The following is an 18,940-nucleotide window of genomic DNA, read 5'->3' as shown; positions in this document are numbered from 1 at the left end:
ACCGTTTTTCTTGTTTTTTCATTTTTCGTATTCATCCATTAGTTTTTCTCGTATTATTTTTAATGATGCCAATCTTAATTTTCCATCCCAGTTGTATTTCTTTTTCCATTTTCTTACATATTTTACATTATCTGGATCCAATTTGTGCATGTACTTCACATCCCCTTCCAGGTCTTTTTCATTTTTACTACTACAAGAGTTTCCCATTTTACACTACTGGTTGTTGTGGTTAACGATCAGTCACAATGATCACAGAGATAGTCGACTGTGCCAAGCCCTTCAGATCCTAGTATTCTGCAGACACAGCTGTCACTGCAGACCAACTTTCTCATTTTTAACCACAACCAAAAAATTACACTTACTTCAGAGACTGACTCTAGTCAGTATAATATCTTTTTGAAGTAACAACACACCCATGTATAACTTACACACACACACAAACAAAACAATTTCGCACAAAACAAAACCAGTGCACTCTGCTGTACTTTCTTTTAGTGGAAAAAAGTATAAACCATATCTAGTTTCTTTTAGCAGACAAAAGTATAAACCATATCTACTTTCTTTTATCGGAAAAAGTATTAACCATACTCAGTCTGTTGTTTTGGTGTTTCCTCCTCAGCCTCCTCGGATCGGATCCCGTCAATCCAACGATGGCAGGTGTAAGGAGGAAGTCCTAACCATCGGCCAGGTAGAGAATTCACTCTGCGGGTCTTTCTTTCAGATCACTGGATCTGGCCATCGACGGGCCTCTGTGTGTCCTCCTCCACCGGCCACTCGTCGGATGTATTTGGGGTCACGGCACCAAGTGTTTGTTGGGGAGTAATTCTAATTCATGCTGGTCTAAATTGAAACCTGTTAAGAGGAGACTGAGGTTATCATATCTCTTTGGAGGCAAGATCCAGAGAACCCCACAGAGTTCCTCCTTGCTAGGCTTTTTAATGTGTGAGTGTGTTTATTTACATAACAACTTTCATTGGATAGTATAGTTCATGCATATGCTATATTGTCCAAGGATGATATACACGGGGGGGATAGGTTCCTGTCCTAAGATATTTGTGCCCATTAACAATTTATGTTCAGGGAGGATACATTCCTGTTCGAGGACGACTGTGCTCAAAGATGGAAAACATCGCTGGCTGTCCTCATGTGAGTAATCGAAATAACATAGTTATAAAATATTCAGAGTACATAGGTATGAATATAAAGTGAAAACTCTAACACTGACCTTCTCTCAAAAACATCTTACATATGCTGTTCCTCTGATAGACTCATTCCTGATCCTATCCATCCTGGTCACTCCAAAAGAGAACCTTGGCATCTTCATCTCTGCAACCTCTAGCTCTGCCTCCTGTCTTTTTGTCATTGTTACTGTTACTAGGTCATACAGCATTGCTGGTCTCACCACTGTCTTGTACACCTTTCCTTCTATCGCATAGTACCCCTGGCACCTTTCTCCACCCATTCCAGCCTGCTTGAACCCGTGTCTTCACCTCTTTTCCACACTCTCCGTTGCTCTGGACTGTGTACCCCAAGTACCTGAAATCCTCTTGATCTCCACTCCCTGTAGCCTCACCGTGCCCCCCGAGTTCCTCTCATTCACACACATATACTGTCTTGCAGCGACTACCCTTCATTCCTCTCCTTTCCAGCGCATACCTGCACCTCTCTAGATTTTCCCTTAACCTGTTCTGTGCTCTCATTACAGATCACAATGTCATCTGCAAACATCATGGTCCATAGAGATTCCTGTTCAACCTCATCTGTCAGCCTGTCCGTTATCATTGGAAACAAGAAGGGACTCAGAGCTGATCCCTGATGGAGTCCCACCTCCACTGTGAACTTCTCTGTTAGACCTACAGCACACCGTACCAGTGTCTCACAGCTAGCATACATGTCCTGCACCAGTCTAACATACTTCTCTGCCACTTCAGACTTCCTCATACAATACCAGAGCTACTGTCTTAGCGCCCTGTCATATGCTTTTTCTAGGTCTACAAAAACACAATGTATCTCCCTCTGACCTTCTCTGTACTTCTCAATTTAGCATTCTCAACGCAAATATTGCATCTGTAGTACTCTTTCGAGGCATGAAGCCAGCATTTGTGCTGTTCACAAATGCTGACTTCTGCTCTCAGTCTAGTTTCCACTGCTCTTTCCCATAATGTCATTGTATGACTCATCATCTTTATCGCTTTATAGTTGCCGCAATTCTGCACATCCTCCTTATTCTTAAAAATGGGCACCATCACACTTTGTCTGCATTCTTCAGCCATCTTCTCACTCTCTAAGATTAAGATTCAGATCCTGTTGACTAATCTAGTCAGAAATTCTACCCTTGCCTCTCCAAGACACTTCCACACCTCCACAGGTATATCATCAGGACCCACTGCCTTTCTACTCTTCATCCTCTTTAATGCCTTCCTCACTTCACTTTTACTAATTTGTGCTACTTTGTTATCTACAATAGTCACCTCTTCTACCCTTTGCCTCTGTCATTTTCCCATTTCATCAGCTCTTTAAAATACTCTTTCCATCTTCCCATCTCTCTTTTAGCATCTGTCAATATATTTCCCTCTCTATCCTTAATCACCCGGACCTGTTGTACATCCTCTCCATCTTTATCTCTGTTTCGCCAACGTGTATAAATCATTCTCATCCTCCTCACTGTCCAACCAAGCATGCAGGTCATCATATGCCCTTTGTTTTGCCTTTGCTACCTCTATCTTTACCTTAGGTTGTATCTCCCTGTACTCCAGTCTGTTCTCCTCAGTCCTCCTAGTACTCTCCTACCTGTCTAGCTGTAGTTGTAATAACACTAGCTGTAGTTGTCCAATCATCTGGAAGCTCACCCTAACCACCCAGAGCCTTTCTCAACTCCTCCCTGAACACCATACAACACTCCTCCCTTTTCAGCTTCCACCACTTTATCCTCTGTGCTGCCATTGTCCTCTTGATCTTTCTTGTCACCAGAGTCATCCTGCAAACAAGCATCCTATGCTGTCTGGCTCCACTCTCACCTACAACTACTTTGCCGTCACTGATCTCTTTCAGGTTACCTCGTCTATACAAGATGTAGTCTACCTGCGTGCTCCAACCTCTGCTCTTATAAGTTACCCTATGTTCCTGTCTTTTCTGGAAAAGTGTTCACTACAGTCATGTCCATCTTTTCTGCAAAGTCTACCACCATCTGTCTCTATGAGGTCCTATCCTGTATACCAAATATGATCATCACGTCTTCATCCCCTCGATTGTCTTCATCAACATGTCCATTGAAGTCTCCACCAATTACCACTCTCTCATTTCTGGGAATATTCTGCATCACTTCATCTAACTCATTCCAGAACTTCTCCTTCTCTTCAGATTCACATCCCACCTGCGGAGCATAGCCACTAACAACATTGAGCATCACACCTTCAATTTCCAGTTTCAGACTCATAAGTCTATCTGACATTCTTTTCACCTCTAGCACGTTCCTAACAAACTCCTCCTTCAAGATAACTCCTACTCCATTTCTCTTCTTGTCAGTACCATGATAGTACAACTTAAAGCCTGCTCCTAAGCTTCTAGCCTTACTACCTTTCCACCTGGTCTCCTGGACACACAGTATATCCACCTTCCTTCTCTGCATCATGTCAACCAACTCTTTACCTTTCCTGTTATAGTTCCAATATTCAAAATCCCTTCTCTCAGTCCCAGGCTCTTTCCTTTCCTCCTCTCTCTGCTTCCAAACACGCACTCCTCCTCTTCTTGTTGTTCTTCGACCCACAGTTGCCCAATTTCCACTAGTACTCTGTTGGTCATCATTACCAATGGCGGTCATTGTTAACCCGGTCCACGACCGATCCGGTATGATATGGTTATGGTTGACTCGCATGTTTGGTTTTGGCAAAACTTTTACGCTGGATGCCCTTCCTGACGCAACCCTCTGCATTTATCCGGGCTTGGGACCGGCACAGGGAGACACTGCTCCGTGCCCCCCCAAGGCAGGCTTGGAGAGACATAGGCCAGTGCCGCCCTGTGGCTGCATTAGTTCAAAGCACTCCCATCAATACAATTTGCAGTGTAACTCGAAGCCTGTGAGCCACGGGTACCGGTCATTGTTCGTGGCTTGAAATGTCGGACAAATCCTTTTCGTGGTTGTGACAGGTTCGCTAGCTTAGGAGTTGCCCGACCTTTCTTTAATATGTCCAGCTTTCCTTCAAAACTCCTAGAGAAATCTAGAAAGCTAGAAAAATCTAGAATCTAGAAAATGGCTTTAACAAGATATTATCTACTAAATCTGTTTTTCTCCCCCTGCAGCCATTGTGCGTTGACAAAACCAATATTAAACAAACAACTATATTTCTGTCCGCAGCTCGCTGGTACACTTCTTCTTGCTAATACAATATTACGCTCTCTGACTATCCAATCAGAGGCCATGAATACGCTGACATTGCTGTAGCCTGCTAGAAGTCTTTGATGTCACCAACTCAAAATCTGATTGGTTGAAGCAACAGCGTCATCAACACTTTTACATTAAGCGTTAGCAGAACTGATTGTGCAGCCCCCCTCACAATCAGATTTCTTTGACTTTGACGCTGCCTGGCAACAGATGATGGCTGAAATGTGATTGGTTAAATGCTTTAATATAAAAATGCATGTCTGAAAGCGGCACAACCAGGGGATAAGCTATTAAAGGTCGAGAACAGACCATTTTGAATTATTTAATAAGTATTTATGGACAAAATATAATTAACATCTGTGATTCAGATATTTTCCTAGGTCAGCAGAGAAGGCCTTGCAGGCCCTGACAGCCCACTACAGACACAAATATCATTGAGCATCACACCTATTAAATTTCCAGTTTCAGACTCATAAGTCTATCTGATATTCTTTTCACCCCTAGAACATTCCTAACAAACTCCCCCTTCAAGATAACTCCTACTCCATTCCTCTTCCTGTCAGTACCATGATAGTACAACAGCCTGCTCCTAAGCTTCTAGCCTTACTACCTTTCCACCTGGTCTCCTGGACACACAGTATATCCACCTTCCTTCTCTGCATCATGTCGACCAATTCTCTCCCTTTTCCTGTCATTGTCCCGATATTCAAAGTCCCTACTCTCATTCTCATTCTCTTGCCTTTCCTCTTTTCTCTCTGCTTCCGAGCACGCCTTCCTCCTCTCCTTCTTTGACTAACAGTAGCCCAGTTTCCATTGGTTCCCTGTAGGCCATCAGTACCAATGGCGGTCACTGTGAATCCTAACCCAATCCGGTTTGATCTGGTTATTATGACTGATTTGCATGTTTGGTTTTGGCAAAATTTATGCGGGCCATTTTAATTTTCTGACATATTGCTTAACTTTGGGAAGATTAATAGTACTGCATCGTATTAATTAGGTGATTGGGTCATAAGATTACCCTTCATGACATTGCGCTAAAACAATAAAAAAAAACGCTACATAGAGAGGTCACAGACGGTCTCTCTATGTAGTAGTCATGCTGTATGATAAAATACTTTTTATTGTTTATTGAGGTCACTGATGGTCTCAGATATTTTGTGTTCTTCCATTTTTGGATTGTTTAAACAAATGAAATTGTGGTACAAGTTTTGTTGATTACAAAAAACGTATTCAAACATTAGTAAAACTGTCATATAGATGTGAAATGTACGATATTTATTTCCTAGCGGTAGTTGAGGGAAAACACAACGAAATATCACTTCTGAGAACTCAAGCAAAGTTTGAAATGGCAAAAAAATTGCGCTGAAGAACGCAACACAATTTAATTCACTTTTCAGGTCAGTCCACACTCCGGACCAGTAGGCGGCAGTAATGCACATGAAAATATTCTAACGGCCATAAACCGAGACGGAAAGAAGAAATCAAACAAAACAGAAATGGGAATGCAGCAGAGACGTACACTCGAGAAGTATTGGGAATATCCACTTATCTCATATTTATTCATTAAGCACAGACACCATCAGAAGGAAAATGACTCCTTATACAGTGTGTTAACCTTCTTCATATTGAAGCCAGTACACTATACAAGATACTAAACAGTCAACGTTAGCCAGCAGTCGTCAAGCTAACAGGCACATACACTCACTTTTACACAGTAGATGACAGGGGAAATCAGCGTTAACTAATTGAGGGCCAAAGGTAAGACTCACTGACTATGTCATCGTTTTATCCTGTGACTACTTTTTCGCTATGGCAGCCTAGTTGACTTAAACGTCATACTTCTTTGGGCGAACATAGTGGACTTACAGAAAAAGTTTTGCGCATGCGACTTGCATGGCAGACACGGACGCATTTATGTATTTATTGGCCTCTTTCTTTGTCGGTGCTGGCAATGATGACTAAATAGATGACCTCCGGCGTTCCTGTCAAACGCATCAAACTAAAGCTCTTCCACGAGATACCCAGTCTGATGGGGGTATTACTTCTCCTGCATGTTTTAGTCAAGACCGCTAGTGTTCCTGCAAGGTGGACTTGCACAACATACCGTTAACGGGAGTTGTTATAGGTTTTCTTATAAAACTCATCTGCATCTCAATGGGCATAAGCTTGATGCGTAACCCCCAAAGCGAGTGACGTCCATCGTAGTATGCTTCTAAAAATATTGATCGAAACTAAACGCAAACATTGCGTCCTACTGGAGGAAGTTCAGGAAATATAAATTTTAGACCTAACGACCACAAACAGCAGCGGCTTTACATCTCATCCTGTCTGTAAAGCTAAGCCAGGCAATTTGCATAGGAAATTGATTTCAACCTCTTGCATTGAAGACTGCATTACGTCAGAATTACAAAAAACTTAAAAGTGCTGGTGAGATCTGAGACAAAAATGAACTGGCAAATTGAGAGCTTCCCTTTTCAGCTTGGTTGTTCCTTGCTCACCAGAACAGACAGAAGAGTCTACGTCAAATCTGAAGCCATACTGATCTGCCTTTCCGGTTCACATTCCATTCTACCCTCCCTTGGAGGGTTCATCCACCAGTTTCTGTGACTGTTAGAGGCAGAGACAAAGAACAGCTGTTAGAGATCTCTTTCTATGCCCACATAATTCCAAAGTCATTCTCATTTAGCAGGGCAGACTCCAACATACCGATGCTCACCTGAAGACATGTGAGTATTCCCACACCCTCTCAATGCCTTTTAATCTCAGCAAATAAAGTTTTAAGAAAAATAAATGTATAAAAAGAGCCTCTACCCCCTCTCCAGCTGTCTCCCTCCCCACAAGAGAGGTTAAACTTCCACTTCCTGCAAACCAGTTAGCCATCCAATGTGGTGTCTCGCTTAGGACTCCATCTCTACTGCCAGAAATACATTGCACCTTACCTGACCATCTGCCTCTCCCTTTTTTTTCACTTTGGATGGTGAACCGACAGAGTCATTAATCAATGCCAGGGGTTCAGGTTCTACCATTTAATAGATGTCTTCGTTATGCTAAATCATTTTTTTTCAGATGTTTATTCGATGTCTTGACGTTATATTCATGTTAAGTTCAGCAGGCTATTAAAGGCAACAGCTATCATGTATTTAAAATAATTTAACTCTGATGACATGTAAGTGTTATGTTGTCATTGAAGTCCTAAATATATTTGATCATATTATATTTTAAGTGAGAAGTTATTGGTCTTTTTTTTCTTTAATTGGTACTTTGCATATGATGATTATAGAAAATTTTCCATATTGAAATTTCAGCTTTTATGATGACATGAATTTTTACACCTTTAACTAGTATTATCTCTATCTGTGCAGCATGGCTTCTTCAGAGGTAGGCATGCCGGAAATGAGTGAGGTGGTGATTGTCACCATTCCGGAGGCAGTGGCTGAAAATCTGTCCTCTGTGGTAGAAGAGGATAAAGCCGTGTTGGTGGCTGCACATTTGATCCCCCAAGCAGGGTTTGTGCTGAAAAAATGTTTGTAACCCCCCAGTCCTCTGTTTGACATTATTCTGTCATTTTGATGACTTTGTGGTTACCATCTTTATGTGGTTTTGTAGAGAGGATATAATGACTGTGACACATGTGGACACAAAAGCAGATGCTAATAGAGAAGAATCCCTGTTAAAAGAAGAAGCTGTTATTGGTATGTTATACACTTGTGTTTTAAATCAACAATTTTTAGTATTCTTATTTTATCATTATTACTTATTCTCATCATTTTTAATCACTAAATGTGTTTTCCATGCCAAAAAAAATCAAATTTTCACAATATCACAGCCTTACATCCATTGAATGCCCATAGTCAGTATAAAAATGACTTGTGGTAAATTGATGTAACAATGTTTTGTGAATTTTTGATTCATGAAACCAATTTCAATGTTGGAGTCCCTCAGGCTCACCGTTTATAAACACAATTTACTTTTGAGCGTCTTTGTCTGTGCAGTGAAATTAACTGAGGAAGTGGACATGGAGGCTGATGTGTTCTACCCCATTACATGCGGAGGCACTAAAGCAACGCTGGTCTGGAAGAAGTTTGTGTGCCCAGGGATTAATGTGAAATGTGTCCAGGTGATCACTGAGTTGCTTTCACTTTTAGATTCTTGGCCAGATTTTCCATATATAGATACATTTTGTCTTTGGATGAGTACATGTGCATACTAGCTTTCATTTATAAAATACTTTTTAATGGGGAGGGACATGAGGCCTCTGGACATATTTTAAGAGCATTTAAATAATCTGATCTTTAAAATGATATATTTAAAGGTCAGAGCAGTAACAAAGACAAAACTTATTTAAAAGGGATTAAAGAAAATTCAGATAATGACCACAAAAAACACAATTTCATGACATCACAATTTATTAAAAACCACCAGAAAGTACCCAAAAACAGCTAAAGCCTTTTTTACTTATATATTTACATTAGAAATCAGAAAAATACTGAAACTATGAAACCACTAGCCTCAGGAGACACGAAAAAATTAACAGGGAAATTATTGGGAAATGAGTGTAAAAGAATTTCTAACAAAAATTAGCAGTATGAAAGATAGTTGTAGGAGTTTTGAATAATTATTTTATTTGTACTATATACTTATCTGACAAAAAATTAAATAAGTTATTTTATAACAGAGGATTGTATGAATTGTTACAGTAGTAATGACATTTATAATATAAATACTTTTCGAAGTTAGGAGGGCAATTAGTGAAATTAATGTCAATCACCATGCTGTAAATCATACCTAGTTATTTGCAATTTTCTTGACCTACCTTTTCTGGCAGTTGAGGACGCTGGCACCCAGTGATGAATCCAAAGCTTTTGCAGATCTCGGTGGTTATTTCTTGGAGACATTAAAGAGTTTTTTTTTTTTTTATTTAGTCTACCACCAACATATAAAGGCAAGCTGCAAACACAGGGATCTAGTCACATATAGGTAACTCTAAATTATTTTTTTCACCAGCTCATGTTCTTGGTTTTGTGTTTGTGTTTTGTGTCCCATTAGTTCAATGAGCAGCTTATAAGCCCAAAGGAGTTTGTGTGCTTAGCAGGAAAGTCCACGCTGAAGGACTGGAAAAGAGCCATCCGTCTGAACGGTACCATGCTCAGGTCAGGGAAACAATTCACTTAGTTTATCATCAGTGACAGATTGCATGTTATTGCTTATGCTCCTGGAGGGAACATTATTTGATGGAAAATCAGGTAATATTGCCATTGGTTGATTTTTGAACTCTTGTATTGTTTTTGGAGTTACAATGTGTTTCAGGGTGTTTTCAAACCAGTCAATATGTTTTAGCAGAATTTTATTTACAATGAAAATATTTTCAAAAATAAAGCTCAAGACATTCTATGTACCAGACAACATTTCAGATTTAAATGAAGAAACATTTTCATGTATACATTTTCAAATCATAAAATGGGTCAAGAGTCAGTTCCGTCAATAACATTTAAAGTAAGTGAGATTTATGGTGCCTAGCAAAGGGGGCTTCTTTTACTATGCCAGCATATAGATAGAAAATACATTTATGTATCTAGGATATTATGACAATGTAAGCGGATTATAAGCCCATCGGCACATCCATCCATTGTCTCATGCTATTCTACTTTGTCACAGCACCAGTCTTTAGGTAGATTTAATTGCTGATTGACATTTATCCCAGCAAATGTATTCACATGCAGCTTAATGTAACAATGTGGGGATAATGATGACATGCAAGAGACATTATACTGTAGGTCAACAGTGGACTAAGATCATATTTCAATATGATCCAATACCAGTTTTTGTTTTTTGACGTGTGGGCCTTGAATGAGACTCAAGGTGCTGGTGTTCCATTAGGAATCATGGTGTTATATTGAAGCTGCATTTATGTACGTTTCTTCAGAAAGATCATGGACTCTGGTGAACTAGACTTCTACCAGCACACAAAGGTCTGCTCCAACACCTGCCGCAGCACCAAGATCGATGTAGTTGGAACCAAGATGTCCATCAGCAGTGATCAATCTGCTGAGTTGTGTCCTGCCCCCCAGTCATCAACTGACTGTGAGTCACTGCAGAGTCTCTTACAACAAATGAGACATGCCTGAATATGTTGATTAATCGTCAGATACCGTCTGAAGCTTGACAACTTTGTAAAGGCTTGTAGATGTCAACCCTTTTTCCCCTCAATGTCTTATGTTTTCATTGTGATGTGCAACATTAGTCTGAGCTCTTGTAAATCATCTTCCCTGGTCAACTAAAAAGCAGCCCACAAGAGATACAAGCTAACAAACAACTCCAAGAGGGAAGATTTAATATTTCGGCTGACATAAAATCGAAGTGTTGTCATCTATAAATATAGTCGTGATACAAGCCATTAGCCACAGACGCCTCAGCCTCACAAAACAGCTGCGTCTGGTTTCTCTTATCTTTCCCAATATATATGTAAATGTATATGCTAGTTAAAATCTTCCAGGATAGGAAGATTGAACCTGTAATTTCATCTCTCTTGGAACTGTTTCATTCTGTGAAACCTTTAGGTTGTTTGTAGTTTACAACCAGCGAGTTATATATTGGGATACATTCAGTGAAGGACTCTTGTCATTGATATATTTGACTTTATCTTAAATCTTATAATTCAAGACATCCAATGTACAGTGTGCTCACTGTCCCTCAACCTGTTTTATTGGATTAAACACAAAAAAAGAAAGTCCAATGATAATAATTTCTTTCCTTATATTAACTTGGGGTGCAGGGAGCATCGTTAGACCTATTCAACATGAAAAATACACAGGCATAACAAATGAAAAAGAGAGAACAAGTCTTAAAAAAATCATGAACAAAAACTCTGAATCAATCAGTATATTGCAACCAGAGCCGAGGTTAGTAGTTTGTTATTCATTTAACTTTATGCTGTTTTTCATATTTAGTTTAACAGACAGACAGACAAACAAGTCCTTACGTTAGCATAAAGATTCTTAAAATAGTTCTGTGTTGTGTTTTTGTTGTAGTGAATGGAGCCTCATTTGCAGATGTGTCAGAGGAAACTTCGGAGTGGGTCACAGCAATCGGGGGTGAGTCTGCATCTGCATATCAAAGTTGGAATTGTGTGAGTTGAAAGATGGATACTCTGTGCTATATATTTCATGTGTGTATGTAGAGGACTCCATAGCATTCTGGCATGGGGTGAAGGAGACTGGGCTGCTGGAGGAGGTGGTACAGGACTTCCAAAAGGAGCTGGAGGAGTTGCTGAAGGGGCTACAGGAAAGAGTCTCTGACTCATCGCTACAGGTCAAAGGTTAGAGCCACATACGAAAGCTAGGTCAGCACAATACTGGAGAAATGGACTTTGGTGACAGGGGGATGCAGAGGATAATAAATATTTGTCATTTGTTTGTCAATGTCATTACTGAAAAACATAAACTTTAAGTAGCTGTCATCAACTTGCAGAACACAGTAGATTTGAAAGGACATTCTGAAAAGTAATCTCACTTAAAAATAAGACACAGAATCTACATTTGTCCTAAGTGAAAGAAACTTACATGTGCTTAATGTGAATTCATGACTGAATTCATTGAAATATTTCCAGGTTTTCTTGGAAATTCCTGTAAATTTTCATAAAGCTCCACATGCTTCTTTAATAGGGGACCATGGCACATGGCATTGAGAGGCTGTTTACAGAAGTCCTCTTTGCTCCAAATTAAGAGTCTGGTGTATTACGGTTGTAAAACCTCTTTGAGTTTTCAATACACTATTAATTGTTTACCCCCCCAACATATAGAAATGGGTGAAAGCATCAAAAAATGACTGACTCTTCAATATTCAAAAAATGCAAATGTCAATGTGACTTAAGAAAACAAAACTCAAGAAAACAAACAAAAGTCAAGCAAACAAGAAAACATTTTGAATAATATGATAGCAAGTGAATTTCATTCACAAAGTAAACCAGGAAGGTTTACAATACATATGCTGAAAAAAGGCTTCCAAAAAAACAGATCATTGTTCAAGCAGAAGAGTAACCTACATTTTAAACTATTTTCCAATATTTTTGATTGACTGGATTGGTAAAATCACCAAACATCAATCACAAAATTGGAACAATTGGTTTTTGTCTTGTCCACATCCACTTGAGTTCCATTGTATTAAGTTGTATCATACTTTAGAAGAAGTCCCTTTGTGACAGAAGTAAATAACCTGTTTCATAATAGGATGTTAAAAGTCTTGTTGCATTTATTTAAAGGTGCTCATGACCTAAATTAACTATTGTCTGTCCTGTCTATCAGAAAATTCCATGGACCAGGCAGGTTTCGAGTTATATAAATGTCTTTTATTGATTAGCATAACTTAAGAGGCCGTTAGCTGTCCAGAAATAAGGGTCAGACTAAGGCAGGATCCTTGTTAGGCATTCCAAGATTCTATCAGTTGCATCTGACCTCATTAGTCTTGCAGACCTCTATATCACTGCATCATGCTTGCAGTTTTAACTGCACATAATATCTTCGGAACAAGGACAAAATGATTTATCTTGTGCCAATCTGTTCTAGTGAGATACATTTGGAAAATTAAAAAAACAAAAAAACTACACAACCACTTTTCACCATGATGCAAAGATTATTGTTTCTTAAAATCAAATAAAAAATTGGTCCTGTTATTTTAGACTTGTCAGAAGAACCAAAAAAGGCTTTAGGAAAACTGAAGTAAAAGTTTAAAAGACTGCTGACTAACTCAGAATGTGACATTATCATGTAAGGACATAATTTCCAAGAGGTTTGTTACACCAGAAAAGAATGCTGTGTTGTATCATGTGTTCTATATGTAACAATGAATTGTTTGTATTTTAGATGCTGTTTTGCTGAATAACATTGTACAGAACTTTGGGATGTTGGACCTGGTGAAGAAGGTTCTAGCCAGTCATAAGAGCCAGATGGACCGTTACAGAGAGCAGTATACGCGCAGCCTTGCCGGTCAATCTCATTTGGGATTTCCCCATTTTAACATCACTCAAACCAAAAATGCAAAACAAAATAGTAACCTTGGATTTCTATACTTTTTTCATATTTATTCTTAGACGTGCATAGCATTGCTGCCAATGTGAATTGAAAACAAATGTTTTTGGTAAATTTATCAACTGGTAAACTTCAACATGTCATTTTACTATAAGCCATTTGTACTGTACAGTCATGGCCAAAAGTTGTTAGAATGACACTTTCACAAAGTCTGTTCTTTCAGGGTTTTTAGGTGTTTGCCAGATGTTTCTATGGCTGTGTCATTCTCAGAACGTTTGCCCATGACTGTAAACTAAGTTATATCTGCAAGTGACATCAATAGCTTCACTGAGCCAGAGGGAAATCTCATCCATTAGTATCATCCTCTCAGCTGGGTTGAGATAGAACATCACACAATAGAAATGGAAATTTGGGTAAGAAAATTTAGTATTTAAGGTCTTATATCACAGGAACAGGCTGTATGATCCAGACCACAGATTAAAAAGAACACCCATACTGTGTCATAACAACACAAAAGCCAGAGTCTGTCACTATATTTTGCAAAAGTCATATCAAAACAAATCCAGCAGCTGTATGAGGATGGAAGGGGCTTACAACGGGTCATGTTGGCAATACAAATGTGTTCTCTCCACTCAGCCATTGGCTTGTGTTGTAGACTAGTGAAAATACAAACCAAATTTTTAAGTTCAAGGCCATGCATTTTGATTTGTCAGAAAAAAAACAACAAAAGGTCTTTTTTCATTGCCTTAAATATTGAAAGGCAATTTAAATGAGAACCGTTTCAATTAATTAGATTATTTTTTAATCATTTCCCATCTCTAAACATGTCAGATCTCGGTCATATTTTACAGGATCATACAGAACCACATCCAATGCACATAATTCAAAAAATCATAAATCATTACATTCAAAGACATTGCTAAAAGAGAAATGGGGGGTTTGGGCGTTAGACAAACCACTTTGCAATCCAAACCTTTCCCCAAGGAGGCATGTCTCAAGACCCCACTGTGATGAACACTTTAAGGCATGTTTGCAGGAAGACTGGGACAAAGTTAGTTCTGAAACTTTGTCACTTTGTGCATTTACTACTAAAGTGTCTATTAAGTTTGTATAACAGACCAGCAAAATTTAGGTTGTTTGCAGATGTTCAGAAATTGGAGAAAACAGGCGAATCTGAGATCCGTAACATTTGAACTAATTACAAATAGATATATGAATATGAAAGAAACACTTGAATTACTATTTTATTTGCATTTTCCTTACTCTTTCAGCTTATTAATTTGGAAGCTTCTTAACTCAGAATGTACTATATTTCAGTGAATGATCTTAGAAATTTTTTTGTCCGACAAGGTCCTTTGTTTCTCTTCAGCTTTAGAGCAGCAGTGCGATGAGCACCGGAAGCGAGCCAGGGAGCTGAAGAGCAAGTCCCAGCACCTAAATAATGTCTTGATGACACTGGCCCCTGTCCCTGCACCCCCCACCCCAAAACGGCCTCGCATGATCCGCACTGTTTCTGGTCCAGCCTCCATCAATGCTGCTCCCAACCAGATCATGCTTCCTCTCAACCATCTGACTGGACTGCCGCTGGGCAAGGTGCTGACTTTGACGGGGGCGCAGGCTACCACCAACCTGGGGGGATACACCTTTCTGACCTCACCACTCACTGGATCAGAGCTGGCAGCCGAACCACCAAACTTGACTGTGCTGTCCACAGTGGCAGGTCAGGAGGGCACGCCTAGCACTGGCAACTTTGTTAAAATGGTGGGCCCTCAGTTTCAGTTGGTGACGCTGCCAGCACCGCTCCAGAACCTGGCCTCCACGCAGTGTACAGATGTCACAGAGCCCGATGCAACCATTAATGTGGTGGACACCATGGGCACCACTGTGGATGATTTGTTAAGGGAGGGTCAAGTTGATGGAGTCAGTGAGGGTCAGCCAGAAGAGATGCAAGAGACTGATGAGGTGTAAAGTGATACAGATTTTTCCTCTGGAGTCCATCACTGTGCCACATCAGATGACTTTCACCAGCATCTGTTAGTACTCCCTAAGTTCTTAATTTGTTGTGTATCATACACTCTTAAATAAGGTTACAGAATCATTGTTCTGTGCAGTTTGGTAATAAATGCAATGTTTTCATGAAGAAATTAATAACAGTCACATATCTTTGCCTTCATTAACTTAAATGAGAATCCTTTGTCAAATTTTAATGGGATTTTGACTTTCCTTTCTCAACATATTTGGTTGGCAGTTAGAGATCGAGATAATGTTTGTGTATGTGTGTGTGCACAGTCACCCACACAACAAAATATGTGTGTAGTTGTATATATGAGAAAGTGAGTGTAGCTGCTATCAAAAATATTAAATTGCATTTATTTGAACTGTGCTTGCTTGTTCAAGCAAGAATTTATTTAAATATTTGAAAGAATTAAAATATTGTATTTTTTTCAAGACTATGCAGTGGTGTAGATTTTACATTTGGACGGAGTCAAAGAGCTCATAGTAAGTGTTTTACAGTGAAGATTCCTCAAGCCCTGGAGAGTCAAACATGAAAAGAAGACAAATATTTCTGTCATCAAGTAATAGGAACTCTGGATGGTGTTAAGAGTTTTTGAGATTCTGCCTCAGGTTTCTCTGTACAACAATTGGAGAGGCCATTAATTGATCACCGGGCTTTAATTAAAAAATAATGAGCTTTTCATCGACGTTCTCTAACCTAGGATTAGAAAAAAAATGACCTATATGCTTTTGATGTGTCAATGTGTATGACATTCAGGGGCGGTGCTGTTTCGCGCTTCTGCCTCAGCACGAAGGAGCCTCGTTCGATTCCTACAGGGGACCTTTCTGTGTGGAGTTTGCACTTCTCCCCGTGTGTGCGTGGGTTTACTACAGGATCCGGTTACCCAACACAGTCTAAAACACACAGAAGGTTAACTGCATAAAATGAGGACATTGCTCGGATGCGTGAATGACAAAGTGAATGGTTGTCTGTGTATTTGTGGTTCTGCGATTGACTGTGCAGGGTCTACTCCGCCTCTCATCCGATGGCAGCCGGGATAATCTCTAGTGTCCCCCACGGCCCTGAATACTTGTAAGGCCCGTCATTTCAATGTTTTAAGAAATCCCAGGCTCTGTTTTAAGAAGAAATTGAATATATTTATGATGACGGAACGTAGATGACCGCGTGAAATGCAGTATGAAAGGAAATAAAACGAATGACTTACTTATATTCATGAGCTCTATCGGCATGTATTAGCGACAAAAGCAAGAGCATATTCCGCTTGATTGAAATATGAGGCGTCCCCTTGTTTTAGATTTGTATAAATTTCCAGGTGAAAAAGCCGCCACAGTCCACAATGACGAATATGTAATATACATGCGACTCACTAAATCGGCCTGAGCGGTTCCTCTGAACTGTAAGGACAAATAGGATGGTTTTGATTCATGATTTTATTAAACAAGCATCCTTTATTGACTGACCATCGCACATGTTTTTTAACAGAGTTGAGAGCTGATACACAAACAACAATCAATACACAGACCTATGACCACTTTTGCACGAATGGCTGTGTCTCAAGTCCATTCGTGTTCCTGTGGGTTCCTCTATAGACTCGAGTCGTCGTCGGAGTAGTACGGCTCCTCCACGGAGCGCACGGACACTTTGAAGTGGCGGCGCAAGAAACCTCCGTACCGCTTGTCCCACTTCACGTTGCTCAATTTCGGACGGATCCTCCTCATGAACCCACCGTAGCGTTTCTGCGGCTCCCCCGGCTCCTCCTCGCTCTCTTGCTCCCTCGAGTCGCCCCGCTTCGTCTTGGCACCAAATTTGCGCAAAAAGCCGCCGTAACGTTTGGCGGCACCGCGGAGCGTCTGCCCCTCATGTGCGTCTCTTTTACCAAGCTTTTTCAACAAGTCCTCGTATTTCATCGAGAGCCCGCCCACCTTATCGATGTAATTGTCACGCCACGGCGAGGTGAAGATTTTGTTCTTGTTCTTGTCAATTCTCTTGATAAATCCGCCGTAGCGTTTTACCAGATTCGCCTGCTGCGCATCCTCCTCCACAGCAACGTCAGCCCGAGCGAAGTCAGCCTGTTCGCGGGCTCCGCCGCAGCTCTCCGCCGGCTGCCCAGCGCACTCTGAATAACATGCCTGCAACACACACACACACACACACACACACACACACACACACACACACACACGGTTAGCTTTCCATTTTCCCTGCTTGGTTCAAGATGACCGGAGTCCATTGTTCTGTTTCCCAGTTCTTACCAGGGTGCTCAGGGCTGCGTTCGCCCCGCGGATCTGCTGCTGCTGCGTCCTGCAGTTCTGGCACTGAGAAGTACAATGTGTGTGGATGGAGGGCGGCAAGCTCAGCGCCAGCACCAGGACATACCACTCCATTCTTCACCAGATCCTTGACACACACACACACACACACACACACACACACAGCTTCACTGGTTTGATTGAAAAAAATCCTGAAAGTAAGTCAATATTAACAATGTGCAAACTATGAGCGATTTGATAATCTGATGACCATAGATAGCGTTTAAATAACAATTCCTAACTATTTGACTGTACTTAAGTCAAATATTCCCGTGCTGTTGTAGTTTTGCGCAGCGGTCCTTTCTCTCACTACATTATCCATCTCCAAGCACGAAACTGTCACATAAAGTCCCTTAAAGTTTAAATGTTGATGGGGATCAGAGGCTGTACCTCAGGAGTTCGACTTCCAGTAGCGTCAAGACTCGCAGAGTCGTATCCAACAGAAAATGGAAACTCTCCGTCCGCCCTTTATTGGTGGTGTGTAGCTTTCACTGCGCGGCGCACTCCTTTTTATCGCCGTAGTCGCTGGGTAACTGCGGCGCATCACAGAGGCCTCTACCAATGGACCAATGGGAGAGAAACGTCGTGCGTAAATTATCCTGCCACCCCCATGTTTCAAATAATGCTAACAACATCATCACCATTTCATGTTGGGTCTTGATTATAGCCGGATTTTTTGATCAGAATTTAATCATGATCTTTGAATGACGCTATATGATTGAAAAAAGTGAAGTCTCTGAAATCTGAACTGACCAGATTCTTCAAGCGCAGTCCCGATTTGTGAAGTCTCAAGTCTACTCACTTTACAGGACAGTCTTTTTGCCATGTGTGACTCTGAGCAGCTCTATTGTGCATATTAGATGGTTACTGATACTGACGTGACATCACATTGATACTTAAGTCTTTAGTCTGATGGGTCTTATAAGTAGTAGACTATCACTATTTGATATGAGAACAATGTTATTGTCATCTCTGACTGATGGTAAATGATGGAGACCAGAAAAATCAATAGGTGTTCAATCTGATATAGCAAGCTCTCCTGTTTTTCCAACTTCTGCAGTCTCTTTTGAATTGGAAGTCAATGTAAGCAAGGCATTATGGGGGACATCTCAGTTATGTAAATACATATCACTTGAGTGGGGCAAGGAGGCACTTTTAGAGAAGCCATGACCCTGAGGAGTGTCCGCCCGACACTGTTCTGCAGTTGGAT

The 18,940-nt window shown here is 40.4% G+C and overlaps 2 protein-coding genes and 1 long non-coding RNA gene across 9 annotated transcripts; 2 read left to right on the top strand and 1 right to left on the bottom strand.

The window, feature by feature from the left end:
* The first annotated feature begins 618 nt into the window (after window positions 1–618).
* On the top strand, window positions 619–1,726 carry LOC147227445 (uncharacterized). Its single transcript, XR_015107078.1, has 3 exons — window positions 619–688; window positions 1,081–1,146; window positions 1,706–1,726. It is a non-coding gene; the product is annotated as an uncharacterized LOC147227445 (long non-coding RNA).
* A 4,111-nt stretch (window positions 1,727–5,837) lies between these two features.
* Window positions 5,838–15,605, top strand: gmeb2 (glucocorticoid modulatory element binding protein 2). 7 transcript variants are annotated; one of them, XM_086159693.1, is made up of 11 exons: window positions 5,838–6,139; window positions 7,071–7,107; window positions 7,744–7,887; window positions 7,988–8,073; window positions 8,374–8,498; window positions 9,428–9,531; window positions 10,305–10,462; window positions 11,410–11,472; window positions 11,559–11,696; window positions 13,240–13,362; window positions 14,774–15,605. In XM_086159693.1, exons 3-11 carry the CDS (start codon window positions 7,745–7,747, stop codon window positions 15,370–15,372), a joined length of 1,539 nt encoding a protein of 512 aa, XP_086015819.1. In that variant the 5' UTR covers window positions 5,838–6,139; window positions 7,071–7,107; window position 7,744; the 3' UTR covers window positions 15,373–15,605. The 7 variants fall into 7 exon arrangements, with proteins under 7 accessions (XP_086015819.1, XP_086015822.1, XP_086015821.1 ...); XM_086159696.1 differs by having other exon boundaries at window positions 7,204–7,887; XM_086159695.1 differs by having other exon boundaries at window positions 7,068–7,107.
* Window positions 15,606–16,881: 1,276 nt separating this feature from the next.
* Window positions 16,882–18,228, bottom strand: pdyn (prodynorphin). The gene is made up of 3 exons (XM_086159699.1): window positions 18,121–18,228; window positions 17,674–17,818; window positions 16,882–17,550 (listed from the first exon to the last, which is right to left on the bottom strand). Exons 2-3 carry the CDS (start codon window positions 17,803–17,805, stop codon window positions 17,005–17,007), a joined length of 678 nt encoding a protein of 225 aa, XP_086015825.1. The 5' UTR covers window positions 17,806–17,818; window positions 18,121–18,228; the 3' UTR covers window positions 16,882–17,004.
* Between the last annotated feature and the right edge of the window lie 712 nt (window positions 18,229–18,940).

The sequence above is a fragment of the Fistularia commersonii genome, chromosome 14 (assembly GCF_037954325.1).
Source record: "Fistularia commersonii isolate RoL2024-O1a breed Wild chromosome 14, RoL_Fcom_v1.0, whole genome shotgun sequence".
Lineage (NCBI taxonomy): Eukaryota > Metazoa > Chordata > Actinopteri > Syngnathiformes > Fistulariidae > Fistularia > Fistularia commersonii.
Note: the sequence above shows the minus strand (reverse complement) of the source record. Positions and strands in the feature narration are given on the sequence as shown.